General features: G+C 45.9%; 1 protein-coding gene across 3 annotated transcripts in view; it reads right to left on the reverse strand.

The window, feature by feature from the left end:
• Nucleotides 1-15,314, reverse strand: part of DPP3 (dipeptidyl peptidase 3) — a 559,762-nt gene that overhangs the window by 216,457 nt on the left and 327,991 nt on the right. For all 3 annotated transcript variants that reach the window (XM_086938513.1, XM_086938514.1, XM_086938515.1), the window contains exon 8: nt 4,259-4,389. In XM_086938513.1, coding sequence (XP_086794639.1) covers nt 4,259-4,389 — 131 coding nt within the window. The remainder of the gene's footprint in view (nt 1-4,258; nt 4,390-15,314) is intronic.

The raw sequence follows: 15,314 nt of genomic DNA on the forward strand, positions 1-15,314 counted from the left end.
AATTTGGTGAGGAGGGTGAGCAGACATAAAAAAGAAGAGGATCACACAATCAGAATGAGGATAGGAGAACATGACAACTGCTCATGACAAAAGTGTCGGAGTAGGGGCATAGAGAGGATCACTGGGTCTTCCTAGGGTATGAGGGAAGAAGGAAGATTCAAGCAGAAATGGGGTAAGCAGAATTAACTGCATTTACCATCATTAAAGTAAAATAAAAAATGTAAACCAATGTGGTGCTTCTAAATTTGTATTTCGCAAATCTGCCAGTTGTATCGCCAAAGTCGTTATTCAATGAACCGGATTCTCTTTTGAGTATGCTCATCTGCGGAAACCGGCGTTGAGACATCCTCAAAAAGCTACAGCTCACAGTAAGTGCAGGAGGGCTGAGCGCCCCCTCATTTAAGGCTTACTTTCTGGCAGCACAGCTACAATAGCTGCGTGCTGGACTGTAGGGCGTTACATGGTGATGCGTGAGGGATCATATCAGTAGCCTTGATACGGGGCTTTCTCGTCCTGAAAATCATACCCTCCTCCCCCTGGCCATTACAAGTGGCAGTGGCACACTCATGCTTGATCCGAGTACACTGTCTCCCGAACAGGATTCTGGCGTATGCTTTGGCAATAACCCTGATCGGCCTTCCAGGATATTATTTGCCAATGGATATGAGATCCTGGACCAACTGATCGCTTCTCACAGTGGGAGACCTGTTCTCAGACGGACAGTCCCTCACCTTTGAAAAACTGACCGTGAACAATGATCTCCCTAGAGGAAAATTATGTTCCCACCGACAACTCCACCTCACCTTCTAAATCCTCGGGGGTACATATGGGTGGGTGCCGCCACCTGATTACATGGCTGTATAAAGCCATCTACGAATTCACGGATATTCCACTCACAACATAACATAAATGGGAAGATGATACTGGGAGGGTATTCAATGACAAGAAATGGGCACAAGCACTGGAGTTCCCCAAGCAGGTTTCCTGCAACTCCGGGTTAAAGAATATTACATTCTTTGAATTACAGAGCGCAACTCTCTCCTACCCAGCTGAACCGCTACTTTCCAGATGTGCAATCAGCTGACCCCGATTTATCCTTTAAATAGTCATCAAATACTATAACACCACCCGACGTTTGTTCAATTTAACACAACAGGCACTTGTAAATTAGAAAGACAAGCATTGTTTTAAAAATTGACACGGGAAAAAAGGCACTTCAACAGACACAAGGTAACAAGTCTTGAAATCACACAAGAGGAAATGGCCCAGACGAGGGCTTTTGTTACAGCTCTAGTTAGATCTTGAACTGTTTTTAACTATATGTTTATGTATGTTGCACATTTTCGCAAAGCCATGCCTATACACACTGTATGTATATGTACCTGCAGGCAGTTAGCACCAATTGTGCTTAAGCAGTACAATGGGCGGGGGACTTACAAGAAGCCTGAGATAGAGCAAACCTAAGTAGGGACATGAGTGGAGATTGACTTACTGTAAAACTGCTCACAATGTACATTTCTAAATGTTTCCAAAACTCAACAAAATCATTACAAAAAACAGCCACAAGGTGAGAGACAATTGTAGGACCATCACTAAAAAATTAAAATATTTTTTTAATACATATAAAATGAATGGTTGGTAATTTGGTGAGGAGGGTGAGCAGACATAAAAAAGAAGAGGATCACACAATCAGAATGAGGATAGGAGAACATGACAACTGCTCATGACAAAAGTGTCGGAGTAGGGGCATAGAGAGGATCACTGGGTCTTCCTAGGGTATGAGGGAAGAAGGAAGATTCAAGCAGAAATGGGGTAAGCAGAATTAACTGCATTTACCATCATTAAAGTAAAATAAAAAATGTAAACCAATGTGGTGCTTCTAAATTTGTATTTCGCAAATCTGCCAGTTGTATCGCCAAAGTCGTTATTCAATGAACCGGATTCTCTTTTGAGTATGCTCATCTGCGGAAACCGGCGTTGAGACATCCTCAAAAAGCTACAGCTCACAGTAAGTGCAGGAGGGCTGAGCGCCCCCTCATTTAAGGCTTACTTTCTGGCAGCACAGCTACAATAGCTGCGTGCTGGACTGTAGGGCGTTACATGGTGATGCGTGAGGGATCATATCAGTAGCCTTGATACGGGGCTTTCTCGTCCTGAAAATCATACCCTCCTCCCCCTGGCCATTACAAGTGGCAGTGGCACACTCATGCTTGATCCGAGTACACTGTCTCCCGAACAGGATTCTGGCGTATGCTTTGGCAATAACCCTGATCGGCCTTCCAGGATATTATTTGCCAATGGATATGAGATCCTGGACCAACTGATCGCTTCTCACAGTGGGAGACCTGTTCTCAGACGGACAGTCCCTCACCTTTGAAAAACTGACCGTGAACAATGATCTCCCTAGAGGAAAATTATGTTCCCACCGACAACTCCACCTCACCTTCTAAATCCTCGGGGGTACATATGGGTGGGTGCCGCCACCTGATTACATGGCTGTATAAAGCCATCTACGAATTCACGGATATTCCACTCACAACATAACATAAATGGGAAGATGATACTGGGAGGGTATTCAATGACAAGAAATGGGCACAAGCACTGGAGTTCCCCAAGCAGGTTTCCTGCAACTCCGGGTTAAAGAATATTACATTCTTTGAATTACAGAGCGCAACTCTCTCCTACCCAGCTGAACCGCTACTTTCCAGATGTGCAATCAGCTGACCCCGATGTCAGACTTCTGATGCAGACCTCACACAAATGCTATGATCCTGTCCGGCCCTACAGTGCCACCGGCAATCAATACATGATACCCTGTCGGAAGTCACATGTGGCTAGCATGCGCCTAAGGCATTGTTAGACGTAAGAAGCAATAATAAACTATGAACAAGATTTGGGGTGTTGGTGCTTTTCCTTGCCAAGGTTCCATTGGTGGCAGCATGGTGTGCAAGTAGGTGGTGGTGGAAGATGATGTCCTCCACTATGAGGAGGTCTGCAATCTCCACAAACAACCTATCTCTCCCTCAATGGGCTACCCTTCTCTTGCAATTCCTGCAGACAGTGGGAAACAATAAACTCCCCCCATGAGCTACACAGACCAACCCAGTGATTATCACCTACCCTGCATGCATGACGAAGGAGCCCCATCTGTAGGATTTGATTACCACACGTCTTTTTACTCGCCCTAATTTGCATGACGAGTGGGACTCCTGGAGGACCCCTCTCCCGCCATCAGATCAACCCACCCTACGGATTTTACCCAAACAGATTACAGCCAATCATTATCCTGATAAAAAACGGCTTCTTACCCCCATCTCTCCCATATGCCCCCTTAATTCTCCAGTTCTTAATCTCACCCCCCATTGGGGCCACTGAGGCAAGGAACAAACAGTACTTACCGGTTAACAGCATCAAATCTTACGTGGTTCTCCTATACCTAGTAATTGATGAAACAAGTATGTACTGTTTTATGTGCTTTTACTACATTAACATGTGCCCCTTTGGTGTCCTATTTCACAGTATCTATGGACCATCTGCCTTGCCACATGTGCTGTTTATAACTTAAAACCCCAATAAAAATATTTTTCAAAAATCAAAAAGAGGTGCTGCTATATCTGATGAATTATCAGGGACTTAAACCCTTAAAGTAAGTGGTAATCTTTCTTCTTGAAAACCGTCAGTCATAATTTCAGTTAACAGTTTGCAGCGGTTAGAATCGACCCAGTGATTGACAACAAATCTAATCATTTCCCAATCAGAGTTACTTTGGAAAAGTCTTAAGTGGAATTATGTGATTAATTTCATAATAGCCTTAAATTAATAGGCTTTTTAAACTTCTCCAGAGCTGTACAAGAAGTGATTAGTAAAGAATGTCACCTGAAGCCATTCTTTAGGTGCTTATGTTGGGTGTTAAGGCTAAGGAAAGTTACATAAAAAGGAGGTATAGACATGCAGTGTTTCTGTCCCACTGCCAATTAAATCTCTAAAATTGTAATCTTGAAAGTCTGTAGCTAAACAAAAAAAAATGCAAAGCTCAGAAACACACATTTCATGAGGAGGGCTTAGATAGGTGTGATTAAAGGTAGTCAAGGTTAACTTGTCAAATCTGGAATGTAAATTAATGCTTACAAAAAGGTTTTAGTTATGGTGTTAAATGCTTATGGAAAAAAAGTGTGGTTCAAAGGAAAAAACATAGGTGAGGGAGAGACAAATTCCTAATGTATCACTTGCGGCCAGGCCTCTTAATATGGCTGCTAACCTTTCAACAATGGGACCTTTGTCCTTAACCCAGAAGCGTGACCCTTGCTTGTGTTCATCGATGGATCCCATAGTGAAGCTGCGGATATAATGTTCCAGCATCTTTTCTTCATTGAGGTTGGCTGCCAAGGCCTGTAAAAGAGTGAGTAATACATATGATGAACAAACACAGAGGCAAGATAGAGGAAAGAAGAAAATTTATGTGGCATTGTGTTATCTAGTTTTTTGTTTACCACAGTATATACATCAACGTGGTTGCATCACATAGGAAGTTATAGACGAAGAGGACAGCAGAAAAGAGGTTTCTTCAAAGAGGAAATTCAAGTCAAAAATATATTTCGGGGCAATGGAGCAAGCAGTGGACATTTAATTTGCTAGTCATACAATTTTTACTACAGCAAAATAAATGTTTGCACGACTTGAGTAAAGATGGACATAATCTGATTTTAAACTTGCAATGTGGGCTCTATAAACATTGTTGTGCTAATAACTACTCCATGTCATTGTATTATTTATCTTCCAAAATCCATGAACGTTGGAGTCAAATTTTGCAGGTAACCTTTAACGACTGTCAACCAACAGTTGTTTTGCACTCAACTAACCAAACTCTTCTTTGGGAAAGACTAAGGCCTCAGGTGTTTCAACCGCTCCAGTATTTTTTCTAGGATATACAATCAAGTGGAATTAGGCTTTTCCTACAAAATACATACTAAAAAGGAGTACAGCGTGAACATTAGCTCTACCTCACAGTCCTTTTTTGGATATCTATGGCCTAGTAAATAGTTTCATTAGAATAAGGTGTTTATATCGTGTGCACCGATTTACTGGAAAATAGCAGAACAAGGCCAAGCATATATCATAAGAGTCATGGGAAAAAGGTTTTATCCATTACGCCCTTACTTAGACACCATGGATATTCATGTATTTTTATTTGCAAATGAGTCCAACTCTGGTGGGCCTCCAAGAAACAACTAACTACCTTGGGAAATTTGGCAGTATCAAACAATGCAGTTTACTAAAACTAAACATTTTTTCTAAAACACCAAAACACCCTTTAAGGAAAATTATTTTTCTGGTTTTATAATTTGGAGAAAGGATTCCACTTATTAGACAATCGAAAATGGGAGTTTCATTAAAGACAGTTTAAATTATGACACAAAAAAAAAGAAAAAGCATCAACTTGTCGGGTACATGGCAAGGCCCTTGCTTACAAGCAAAGATTATCTTCTCACTACATTATGGGATAGGGTGAGGTTACCAGTTATGAAAGATGTAGAGCCAACAACAAAGTGCAAGCCAATTTCTGGTGGCAATCTAATATATTACTACAAGACCTAGGGCTTTTAAGGCTGCTACGATAGTGCCCCTCCTGAAAAAACCTGGGGCAGATCCCCTCATCCTTTCCAACTATCGTCCCATATCCCTTCTTCCAGGCCTGTCTAAGATCCTGGAGGCCCATGTTACTACATGCCTGTCCAATTTCAAGCGGGCTTCAGGCCATTTCACTCCACGGAGGCGGTGGTCCTCGCCGTGTTGGACACGCTTAGAACTAATACAGATAGGGGAATTCCGCAGGCCCTGGTGCTCCTGGATCTGTCTGCAGTGTTCAACACGGTCGACCATAACATTCTGTTGAACAGTGTCGAACAAGCAGGGATCCAAGGAGCCGCCTATAATTGGCTAAAATCATTTTTGACAGGGAGAACGCAAGCGGTTAGCCTTGGGACTGTTACTGGTCCCAGACGGACTATATCTTGCGGCGTCCCACAGGGCTCGTCCCTTTCACCTCTATTGTTCAACCTCTATCTAAGGCCTCTGCTTTTCTCATTAAAAAATCGGAAGGTAACCATCTTTAATTATGCAGTTGACCTCCAGCTGATTTTCCCGCTGGACTTCCCAGATGCTGCTGCTGAATTTCGGGCTACTATGCTCCATATTCAACAGTGGATGGATAGTAATCACTGGAAGCTAAACCTAGGCAAAACAGAATTAGTTCTGCCTGGGAAGAGTAAGGATTGCTGGGGCCCACATTTCTGGCTTACGGAACTAGGTCCCCTCCCTATTGCATCACTGTCTGTAACCCATGAACCTTTAGCTTCGATTTCTAAAGTGTCTCTAAGGGCACATGCTGAAAATGAGATTTTGAGTTTACTCAAATTAAGCAGTCCATGTGTGTTCCAACTAGGCCTCAATTGTGCAAACCACTACACTAAATTACTATCATTTGCTTCCATTCCTTAAACTCTCCTACCCCAAATTGTGAGTGATCATACAAAATCTGTCCCACTGCGATGATTTACCCTCAATCGTTCGTTCTCTTGTATCACATCCAACTAAGCCTCTCCGATCAGGCCTTCTTACCCAGTCAAATCACTGTAAGCAGTATCACTTTTTGATAAAATAGTCTTCAGTGTTACTGAAAGTCTTCTAGGCTCTAGATACTAAGTGTTAATTATGGATCCTGTGCTCCACAAACAAGCGCTGCAGCTGGTCTTCTTTGCTACTTGAGTTGGTAACTTATGTTCATGGCTGCTCCAGCTCCTTTTGAATCACCGACATTGCCAATCCTGTGATCTGTCCGCGTAGATGAGACCTCTATTATACATTTAGAGCTTCTCAAAAATAGAAACATGTTGGCAATACCATAATGTTTATCCTCTCAAACTGTGTCAGTATTGAGTACTGATGGAGACTTTACTCTTCAATCAGGATGTCTGCCAACCCCATCTACGGCACCAAACCTGTGATTCAGCGTATTTCACCTGTGCTCCAACTGTTTAGTTTCACACTTCACATTTGCATGCTCTTCTATTATTGGAAAAAACAATTGCATTTAATGTATTCAGTTTGTTATGCATTCAAGGCATGGGACGAAAAAGTCACTTACCTGTAAGAATAGTTTTGTAACTTGAAGACTTTACTGTATTCGCATTATTCAGCCATCTCGTAGTTTGGTCCAATATTGTCATTTTTCCCCAGAGGGCACCGAGTAGTATGTGGGTATAGCTATTTTACTATGACATCAGAGGTACACCCACAATGCCTCAGGCGTGGTTGCCACCTTCAGATTCATTTTTCTTTCTTGGTAACCTATACTGTCCTAGGACATTGCACCTTATCCTATGCAAAGCTTTCTCATAGTGTTTAGAACTCACACTTTTTTTGTTTTAGGAAAAAAAGGTTGCATGTGAATCTATAAAATTCTTCAAGCTGCAAAACTACTTTGCATTGTGAAGCGTGAATCTTTTCTAGATTCACGTGCTCTGCAGGGATCATGTAGCGATGTTACCTCAATTTGGAACGTTGGGTTGAAGTGAGTGTGAGTTAGCAAACCGGTATCTTAAGACTTTCTGTCTCACCTGAGGTTTTGAGCCTGAATGTCTAAACAGTATTGCTTTGTGAAAGTGTGGACTGATGACCTTGTGACTGCCATACAAATGACATGGGCACATTAGCACCAAAGGCTAGACTGGCTCCTTTTCACCTAGTGGACTTCTCTAAAAACCCAGCACTATATCACAAATTGTCAATCTGCTAACCCACTTGCTTTGAACTCAAAAAGACACAGACACAAAATAAGACATTCTCCAATACTGCCTCAATACACTTACTCTTTCTCCAGAAACATACGCGTATAGCATTAATATAGGTACCAGAAACAAAGCTCTCTTCTGATTGCATAAACTGGGTCAACATAATTTGTTCATTCTTATAAAAAAAACTTTATTGAGGTTATCCCACCAAGAATATGTTCCAAGAGCTGTATTATCCATATAAGACAAGACATTGTATTGGCTTACTTGTGAAAAATTGAATTTTTATATATTGATAATGTAAACCAACAGGAAAGAAAAGAAAAATGGCTGTGAACGCAAAGAGAAAGGAACAATATCTTGGCATTATAAGCCTGTCCATGAACACTGTCCCCCCGGTCACCCTCCTCATCAGCTCAATAGCGGATGTGTAAATGTTGCACTAAGCCTGAAGCAAAACCCCTGGGACCGACAATGTGGGTTGGGAGGTAGGTCGGATCAGGACAAGACCTCTGCAGTCTGCCCAACGTTGCCATATATGTGTATGTTTTTGGGAGCATTCCCGAGTCCTGAAGATCGGCTCCTCTAACCCCATGCTAAAGTCTAGTCTCCTCTTCCAAACACCTAGCAGGGGAAGGGAATGTGCCTTCCAGGAGCGGGCTATATCTCGCCTCGCCAGCATCAGCCCAAGAAATAATAAGTGACGCTTATATCGGTTGCCCCCTAGGTCTTCTGTGATGTGTAGCAATGCAAGCCGTGGTGTACTGCGTATTGTCCACCCCAGCACTTCCGACAAGCACCTATGGACACCTCTCCAAAACCTGTCCAGCCCTGTGCATGTCCATACCATGTTAATGAAGGTGGCTTCCTCTACCCCACAATGGAGACACCAGGAAAACAATGAGATCCGCCCTGTAAAGCCGCACCCGGGTGAAATATGCCCTGTGTAAATATTTTAGCTGTATCTAGCGCAATTGCATGGCAATGGCGGCCAACCTCTGGGACTCAAGGGCCTCCCTCCAATCGTCGTTGTCGATGGAGCCTATATCTGCCTGCCAGGTCACTCGGAGGGATTCCAGTGTGGACGCACTGTGAGTGATTAAGGTTTGGTAAATCTTAGACATTTTATGATCTTCCAAGTAGCCCATGAGAAGCTGCCCCTCTAATAGACTGAATTTAGGAAGAGCTGTAAGGTCCCTCAGGTATGGTGCGACGGCAGCAGCGATGCCTCCGCAATACGTAGAGAGAAAGCATGTGCGAAGTGCCAGTCTGACCCCTCTCCCCTTGAGGAACCCACTTAGCATAGAACTAAGCTGTCCACACCAGGACTGCAGTATGGGATGAGGGTGATTTTGTAGTTGGTACAAAAGCTTGAAAAGGTAAATCATTTTGAATATCGCCGAGCGGCCATATATAGAGAGAGAGAGAGGTAAACCCCTCCTATGACTTTATCTCCATTGTAACGTACCAGATATATCTCTTGACTATCAGTTATAAAAACTCCTAGGTATTTTAATCCATCTCGAGTCTGGGTAAGATCAGAGGCCCATTTATAATCACCTTGGGACTCATGGAGTGGCCACAATGTGGATTTGTTTATGAAAAGCCCTGAGGTCTCCCTGAATATCTGCATATTCTGGAGGGCCCGGAGGCTAGATCTAGAGGGATCTGTCAAGAAGAAAAGGATGTCATCGGCATAGAGGGCCAATTGGTCAGACAGCCCGTCAGACCACTCAAAGCCTCAGACCTAGGCGTCAATACGGATCCAAGCTGCAAATGATTCAATGGCAAGTGCGAACAGTAATGAGGAGAGATGGCACTCCTATCTGGTGCCCCGGCTAATTGGAAAGAATGCGGATACCCTGCCAGCTATGCGCACGGACGCCGTCAGCTCATGGTACAATATATGTATGTATTAAATACATTTGGGACCAAGTTTGGATGCTCAAAGAGAATAAAAAGATATGTCCAACTGACAAAATCAAAAGCTCGATCTATATCAGCCAGTGGGAGGGAAGCAGTGCGGTGAAGTGGCACACTGAGGCATAAACCCTGCTTGGTCCGGGTGGATCAATTCCCGAAGATGGGGCAGTAGTCAGCTAGTGCTTTAGCCAAAAGCTTCGCCTCCACATTCAAAAGAGAAATTGGCCTATAAGAGGCAAGAGATTCCGGGCCACGCCCTGGTTTCTGGACGATCTTTGAATGCCTCCAATAAGGAGGCATGCATAAGGTCTGAACTGTTTCCTGTATCGCCGCAAGGTAGTGTCTGCCCACCAGGCCCACGTAGGCTTTATAGAATTCACTTATCAGGTCGTTGGGGCCTGGTGCCTTACCCGAATTTAGGTCAGCCAGTGCGGTGGTCAGTTCTTCTAGTGTCAGGGGGGCCTCCAATAATTCTCTGGCCTCCTCAGAAAGAGCCATCAGGGAAGGTCATCAAAAATGTCTCAATCTCTGAAGCCGCAAGGACCTCAAGGGCTGAATATAAGGAACGGTAGTAGTCAGCAAAGCTGTTAGTCAGCTCTATGGGATCGGTCATGGGTGTGTTATCGGGGATGCGGAGACCTGGGAGTGCAATATATGCTTGTGCTTTTTGACACAGACGAAAAATAGGCTTTCCAGATTTATCCTCCCATTGATAGATTCTACTTTGTGTAGCAAGCCACACGCTCTGTGCCTCATCCATCAGCACACCCGGGTACTGCTGCTGGACCAGACGCAGCTGCAGATGTTCCAACATTATAATTTGCGCCTCTAACTGGATGAGCGACTGCCGCCATGGCCTACTTTCCGTCATACTAAAGCTAATGTCCACCCATGTCAGCGTGGGCTTCATGGCCTCCCAAAAGGTGCAGGCCGAGGATACCGACCCCACGACGTGTGAAATGTATTCCGAAATTATATTGTGTAGATGGTCACGACATTCAGAGTTTTGTAAGAGCCATGTCGAAAGCCACCAGCAAAAAGGGTATCGACTCGGGCCTATCAGGAGATGTTTGGCCATGGGGGAGTGATCTGACAGACTTCTAGGAACAGGGTCGGACTGGGAACCAAAACCAGCCCTGGGAAAGTGCTAGGCTGGCCCCCTAAGGGGTTGGGGGTGTGACCGAGCTGTTTACCAGGGCCCGTTTCGGACGATTTTGTAACGGGGACCGATTTTGCAGCTATGCTGCAAAAACGTCCCTGTAACAAAAACGACACCCAGCGGCCCAGAACCAGCTCCCACCCTGCCGGCCCACCGGGGAAATGCCGGGTGCCCGCTACAGCCAGTCCGGCACTGTCTAGGAAGGATTGTTGCATTTGGTGTTCCGTGAGTGAAGGCGTGTCGGACAGATATATTATCACGCCTGAAGTATGAATTATGGGTGTAGGAAAAATAAGTGAAACCGGTCTCTGTAGGGTTATGAACTCGCCAGGTATCAACCCACCCCACCATATCTGCCAGAGTCGATAATTTGGAGGAAGAGGGTCCGACCATTGCACCTGCTGGGTGCCATCTATCCACTCCTGGGGACATCACATCATTCCAATTTCAACCTATCACTGCAAGTTTGTCAGGCAGAGTACTCCAAACCTCCACAAATTGATCTATGAAGTTCTGGCCCAAGGACAGGGGGGTGGGGCATATATACAGGCAAGCAATATGTGTTCGCTGGCCACAGTCCCGTGTACAAATAAATAGCGCCCTCAGAAATCAATCTGTTTTTGTATCAAAGTGAATGCAAAGCGGAGGTGTTCCAGGATGGCCACCCCCCTGTAGCCCCTCAGAAACCCAAGGTGGAAAGTGTGTGAAAATCCGTAGCAAGCGAGACTGAGGGGTTTTGTGCCAAGCATACGCGTTTCTTAAAGAAGAAGAATATCTGCCCCCATATTTTTGGCCTGGTGGAGAACCGCCCCTTGTTTGATCTTGTCCTGCAGCCCTCGCATATTTCAGCTCACTATGTGTAGTCGACCTGGGGAGTGTGTTATGAGTTTTGCTGTCATTTTATCATAGGAGAGCAATATGTGAGAGCCAAATATCTAGGAGACAGTAAGCGCAGGGAATTGGAGCTACGCAGCCAAAGCAAATTAGAACCAAACACACCCCAACTCTTAAAACAACCCCACCCCCACCCAACCCACACAAATACCTCAAAACAGCTCAAGTATCTGTCGCGGGAAGTCTGGCATCCCACCCCAACAGGGAGACAAAATGTTTACTCCCCAATGGATCCCCAGGCTCCCTAACATGTCCCGAATCCTATTGGGGGGACTGGAACACCCATACATGTGGTCCATATTCTTCCTGCTCAACAGTTAGCACACTAGAAAAAAAGTCAGGTAAACCCCTCCTGGACAGTAATAATCTATCTCGGGCATTATTATTCCTTTGGGGACTGCAAGCTCTCCCAGTCCTGTTTTTTATTTTTGGACCGCCACGAAGACCTAGACCGCTGGCGTCTTTTGTCTTCGGTTGTATCTTAGTCGAATCTCCCGTCGAAGAATTAGTCTCTCTATGTGGCGGGGTATACAGTTTCACAGTCCGTTGTTCATCAGTTCAAATGAAGACTTGCTCCGGGGTCATCAAAGAGTATGGTGCGGAAGTTAAGGAAACTCTCAGGCGGGCCGGGTACAGGAGCATATACGGAATCTTAAGGTCACGGAGGTGCGCCTTTGCCGCTATAAAGGACTGACATTGTTGCTGCACCATTTTGGTATAGTCCAGGAAGATCATGATCCGATAAGACTCGTATACCAGGCCCGTATTAAGCCTGGCCTGCTGCATGATGACATCCTGATCTCGGAAGTTTAAAATCTGTGCAATCAGGGGACAGGGTCTGGACCCAGGCGGCGGCCTCTGATGTAGGGCTCTATGTGCACGCTCGATAACGAAGCAAGATGATAGAGCGGAGGTTATTTCTCCTGGCCCGTCCCTCTGCATTCTCTACCTCCAGGGCGAGGCCCCTAGTCGACTTCTCCAGAGAGGAGACTGCGTTGCAGTGTGGTCACCGCATCCGCAAGCCCGAGACTCTGGCCTCCGCTTCAGTGATCCAGTCAACAGCGTTGTGAAGGTCTTGGCGCAGGAACGTGACCGCAGTCCCCACAGCACCAATCTAAGCCTCTAATGCCCGTCTGGCCAGGCCTATGGCCTGTAGGAGCACAGTAGTGTCCGGTAGACCCCAGGCAGTCTGTACGTTTTCAGTAGGGGGCGCCGCCACCGCAAACCGGTCCATAGTGCTCTGTTTAGGCGCGAATCCCACTGCCTTCTCTTTGGACATGCTGTATGGGTATTAGCGACTGAGCCGTCTGTTATACCATAAGCCATTCAGACCCGGGACGCCCTATACCAAGACCCCACAGCAGGCCCAAGTAGCCCAGAGCCAAACACTAGGAGGAGAAGCAAAGGCATTGGCGCCACCCCACCTCAGTCCACTGCTGAGGCGCAGTCACAGCAGTCTCTACCAATCCACAAGTTTGTATGCCGCAAGGACTCTAGCCGTGTATGTCCCCTCGATTGGCAAAGAGCACCAGGCGCCCCCCCCACTAGGCCCAAGAAACCAGAGTATCTGGCTAGAGTGGTCTTGTGGCCCAAGGCCTTCAGCGACGCTCTATGTCCCAGGACTGGGGGGCAGCATCTAAAATTAAAGATCCTGATGTTAGGGCAGGAGGGAGAGAGAGGGCAACCCCCCCCCACCCCAACCGCAAGCACCACCGGGAGCTAATCCAGCAGCCTCCGCGGCCTGGAGTACAACCCTCCTCCCCCTAATGGGCGACTCACCTCTGTGTCCAGATCTATCGACTCTGAAAGGCTTGGCGATCTCCCAGCATATGGGCTTCTGGGCCCAGACGCCACCGCAGAGAATCGCCCCGACGGGGCCCACAGCCAACAGCATCCTCTAGTTGCTGCCCAGTTCCTTTGCTGTGCGTGGGCCGCTGCTCCGGCCCCAGAATGGAGGCGCCAGACGGTCGAAGGCCCCAGCCAGCTCAATGATGCTGGTGTCTCCGGGCACCACACACCAATCCTCAAAGCCAGCCAGTCTATGTTGGGCACCCCCAGGTGCCCCGCTCAGCATCCCAGAGCCCCCGCTGGAGCTCCAGGGCGTCCGCGACCGCCTGGGGGAGGCGTCCAGTCACCGCACTTCACTCCGCAGGGCAAGCACTCTAGTCTTCAAGTGCGCAGGCCCAGCTCACGTCCGGGCTCCAGTGAACGCACAGAAGACACCCCAGCAACTATAATCCATAATATATTTAGATCACAATATCTTCATGTACGGACCTAACCTTGCTAAAGCACTCTGCAAGGGAATGATGTTCACACCATAAGTAACACAAGCCCTTATCTTAACTTTGGAAGCTGGTGGCAGTAGCCTTGCTCTGGAAAAGTTTCACTCCTGAGGCATGGCTATCAACTAAATGCTGAGGGCAAAAGTAGGAATACTACCAATCAAATGTCGGGAACCCAGCAACCATTCCCTACAGCAGTCCACCAAACACCCACATGATTAGAATCTGATGGCAGTGCTTGCTTGCCAAAATGTTAACATGGTATGCAGGGAGGAACAAGAGCGGAGAGGTGGTATTGAGACCTGCCAACTTTGAGCTAGCTGTAGCCCGCTGTTGCACCCTCTGGAGTCTTCTTTTCCAGAAATAACTCCTGCTAGATTGTAGAAAGTTTGGATGATCTGAACTCTCCACCTTGTGATTGTTCCTTTTGGTACATGTAACCAACTCTATGTTGCTGGTGCAAAAGAGTTTAAGAGTTGATTCACTTTCCTGCACTATTTTGTTTCCTGCAGGGAATAGAATATTGCTCTACTGACATCTGGTGTGCGCGGGGCTGTTTCTGCTTGTGTTTTGGATTGTCTGAAGAAAGCTGGGAGTTGCACTGCTTTATTAAAATAGTAACTCGATAATACTCTTGGTAGGAAATGTGGTTTGTCTTCAATGCTGCCCTTGTCTTTGTAGGTACAGCTCTTGTACTGTGAGTACCTGTAACTTACTGACAGCATAGTGATGAGGTGATTTCAGGAACAATACTTTCACTGTTAAGAATTTGAGTCCTACTTTGTGCATTGATCTAAATGGAGCCTTTATTATTTGTGTCAGTACCAGGTTAAGGTTCCAGAGTGGTAGGAGTGCTGACTTTGGTAGTGCAAGTCTTTTTACCCCTTCCAGGAGTCTTTAAATGGCTAGTAGGATAGAGACACTTTTCACTGTGGAGCCTCTTGTGTATGCAACTATGGTTGTTAATTGTACTTTGATGAACGTATACAAAAGCTTCCCAACCGCGAGGTGCATTAGGGACTAATTATAGTGGCATTTCCTGTGATACTGTGAGTCAGACTCAGCTTTCCACACTAGCGTATGCATCTGTCCGCTTTGGCTGGGTAGTATGTGTGTGTTGTTGGTCTTCCGGCCTCGCTCAGTACTTGCATGCATCATTGAGGTAGGACCTGATGCCAGAATTCCAAGTTCCCACGAGCCTTGCTGCTATACTGAAATCAGCTGTCTCTGGATGACATACTTGTACCTTCTTGTACTGTAAGA

This window comes from Lissotriton vulgaris, chromosome 9 (assembly GCF_964263255.1).
Source record: "Lissotriton vulgaris chromosome 9, aLisVul1.2, whole genome shotgun sequence".
NCBI lineage: Eukaryota > Metazoa > Chordata > Amphibia > Caudata > Salamandridae > Lissotriton > Lissotriton vulgaris.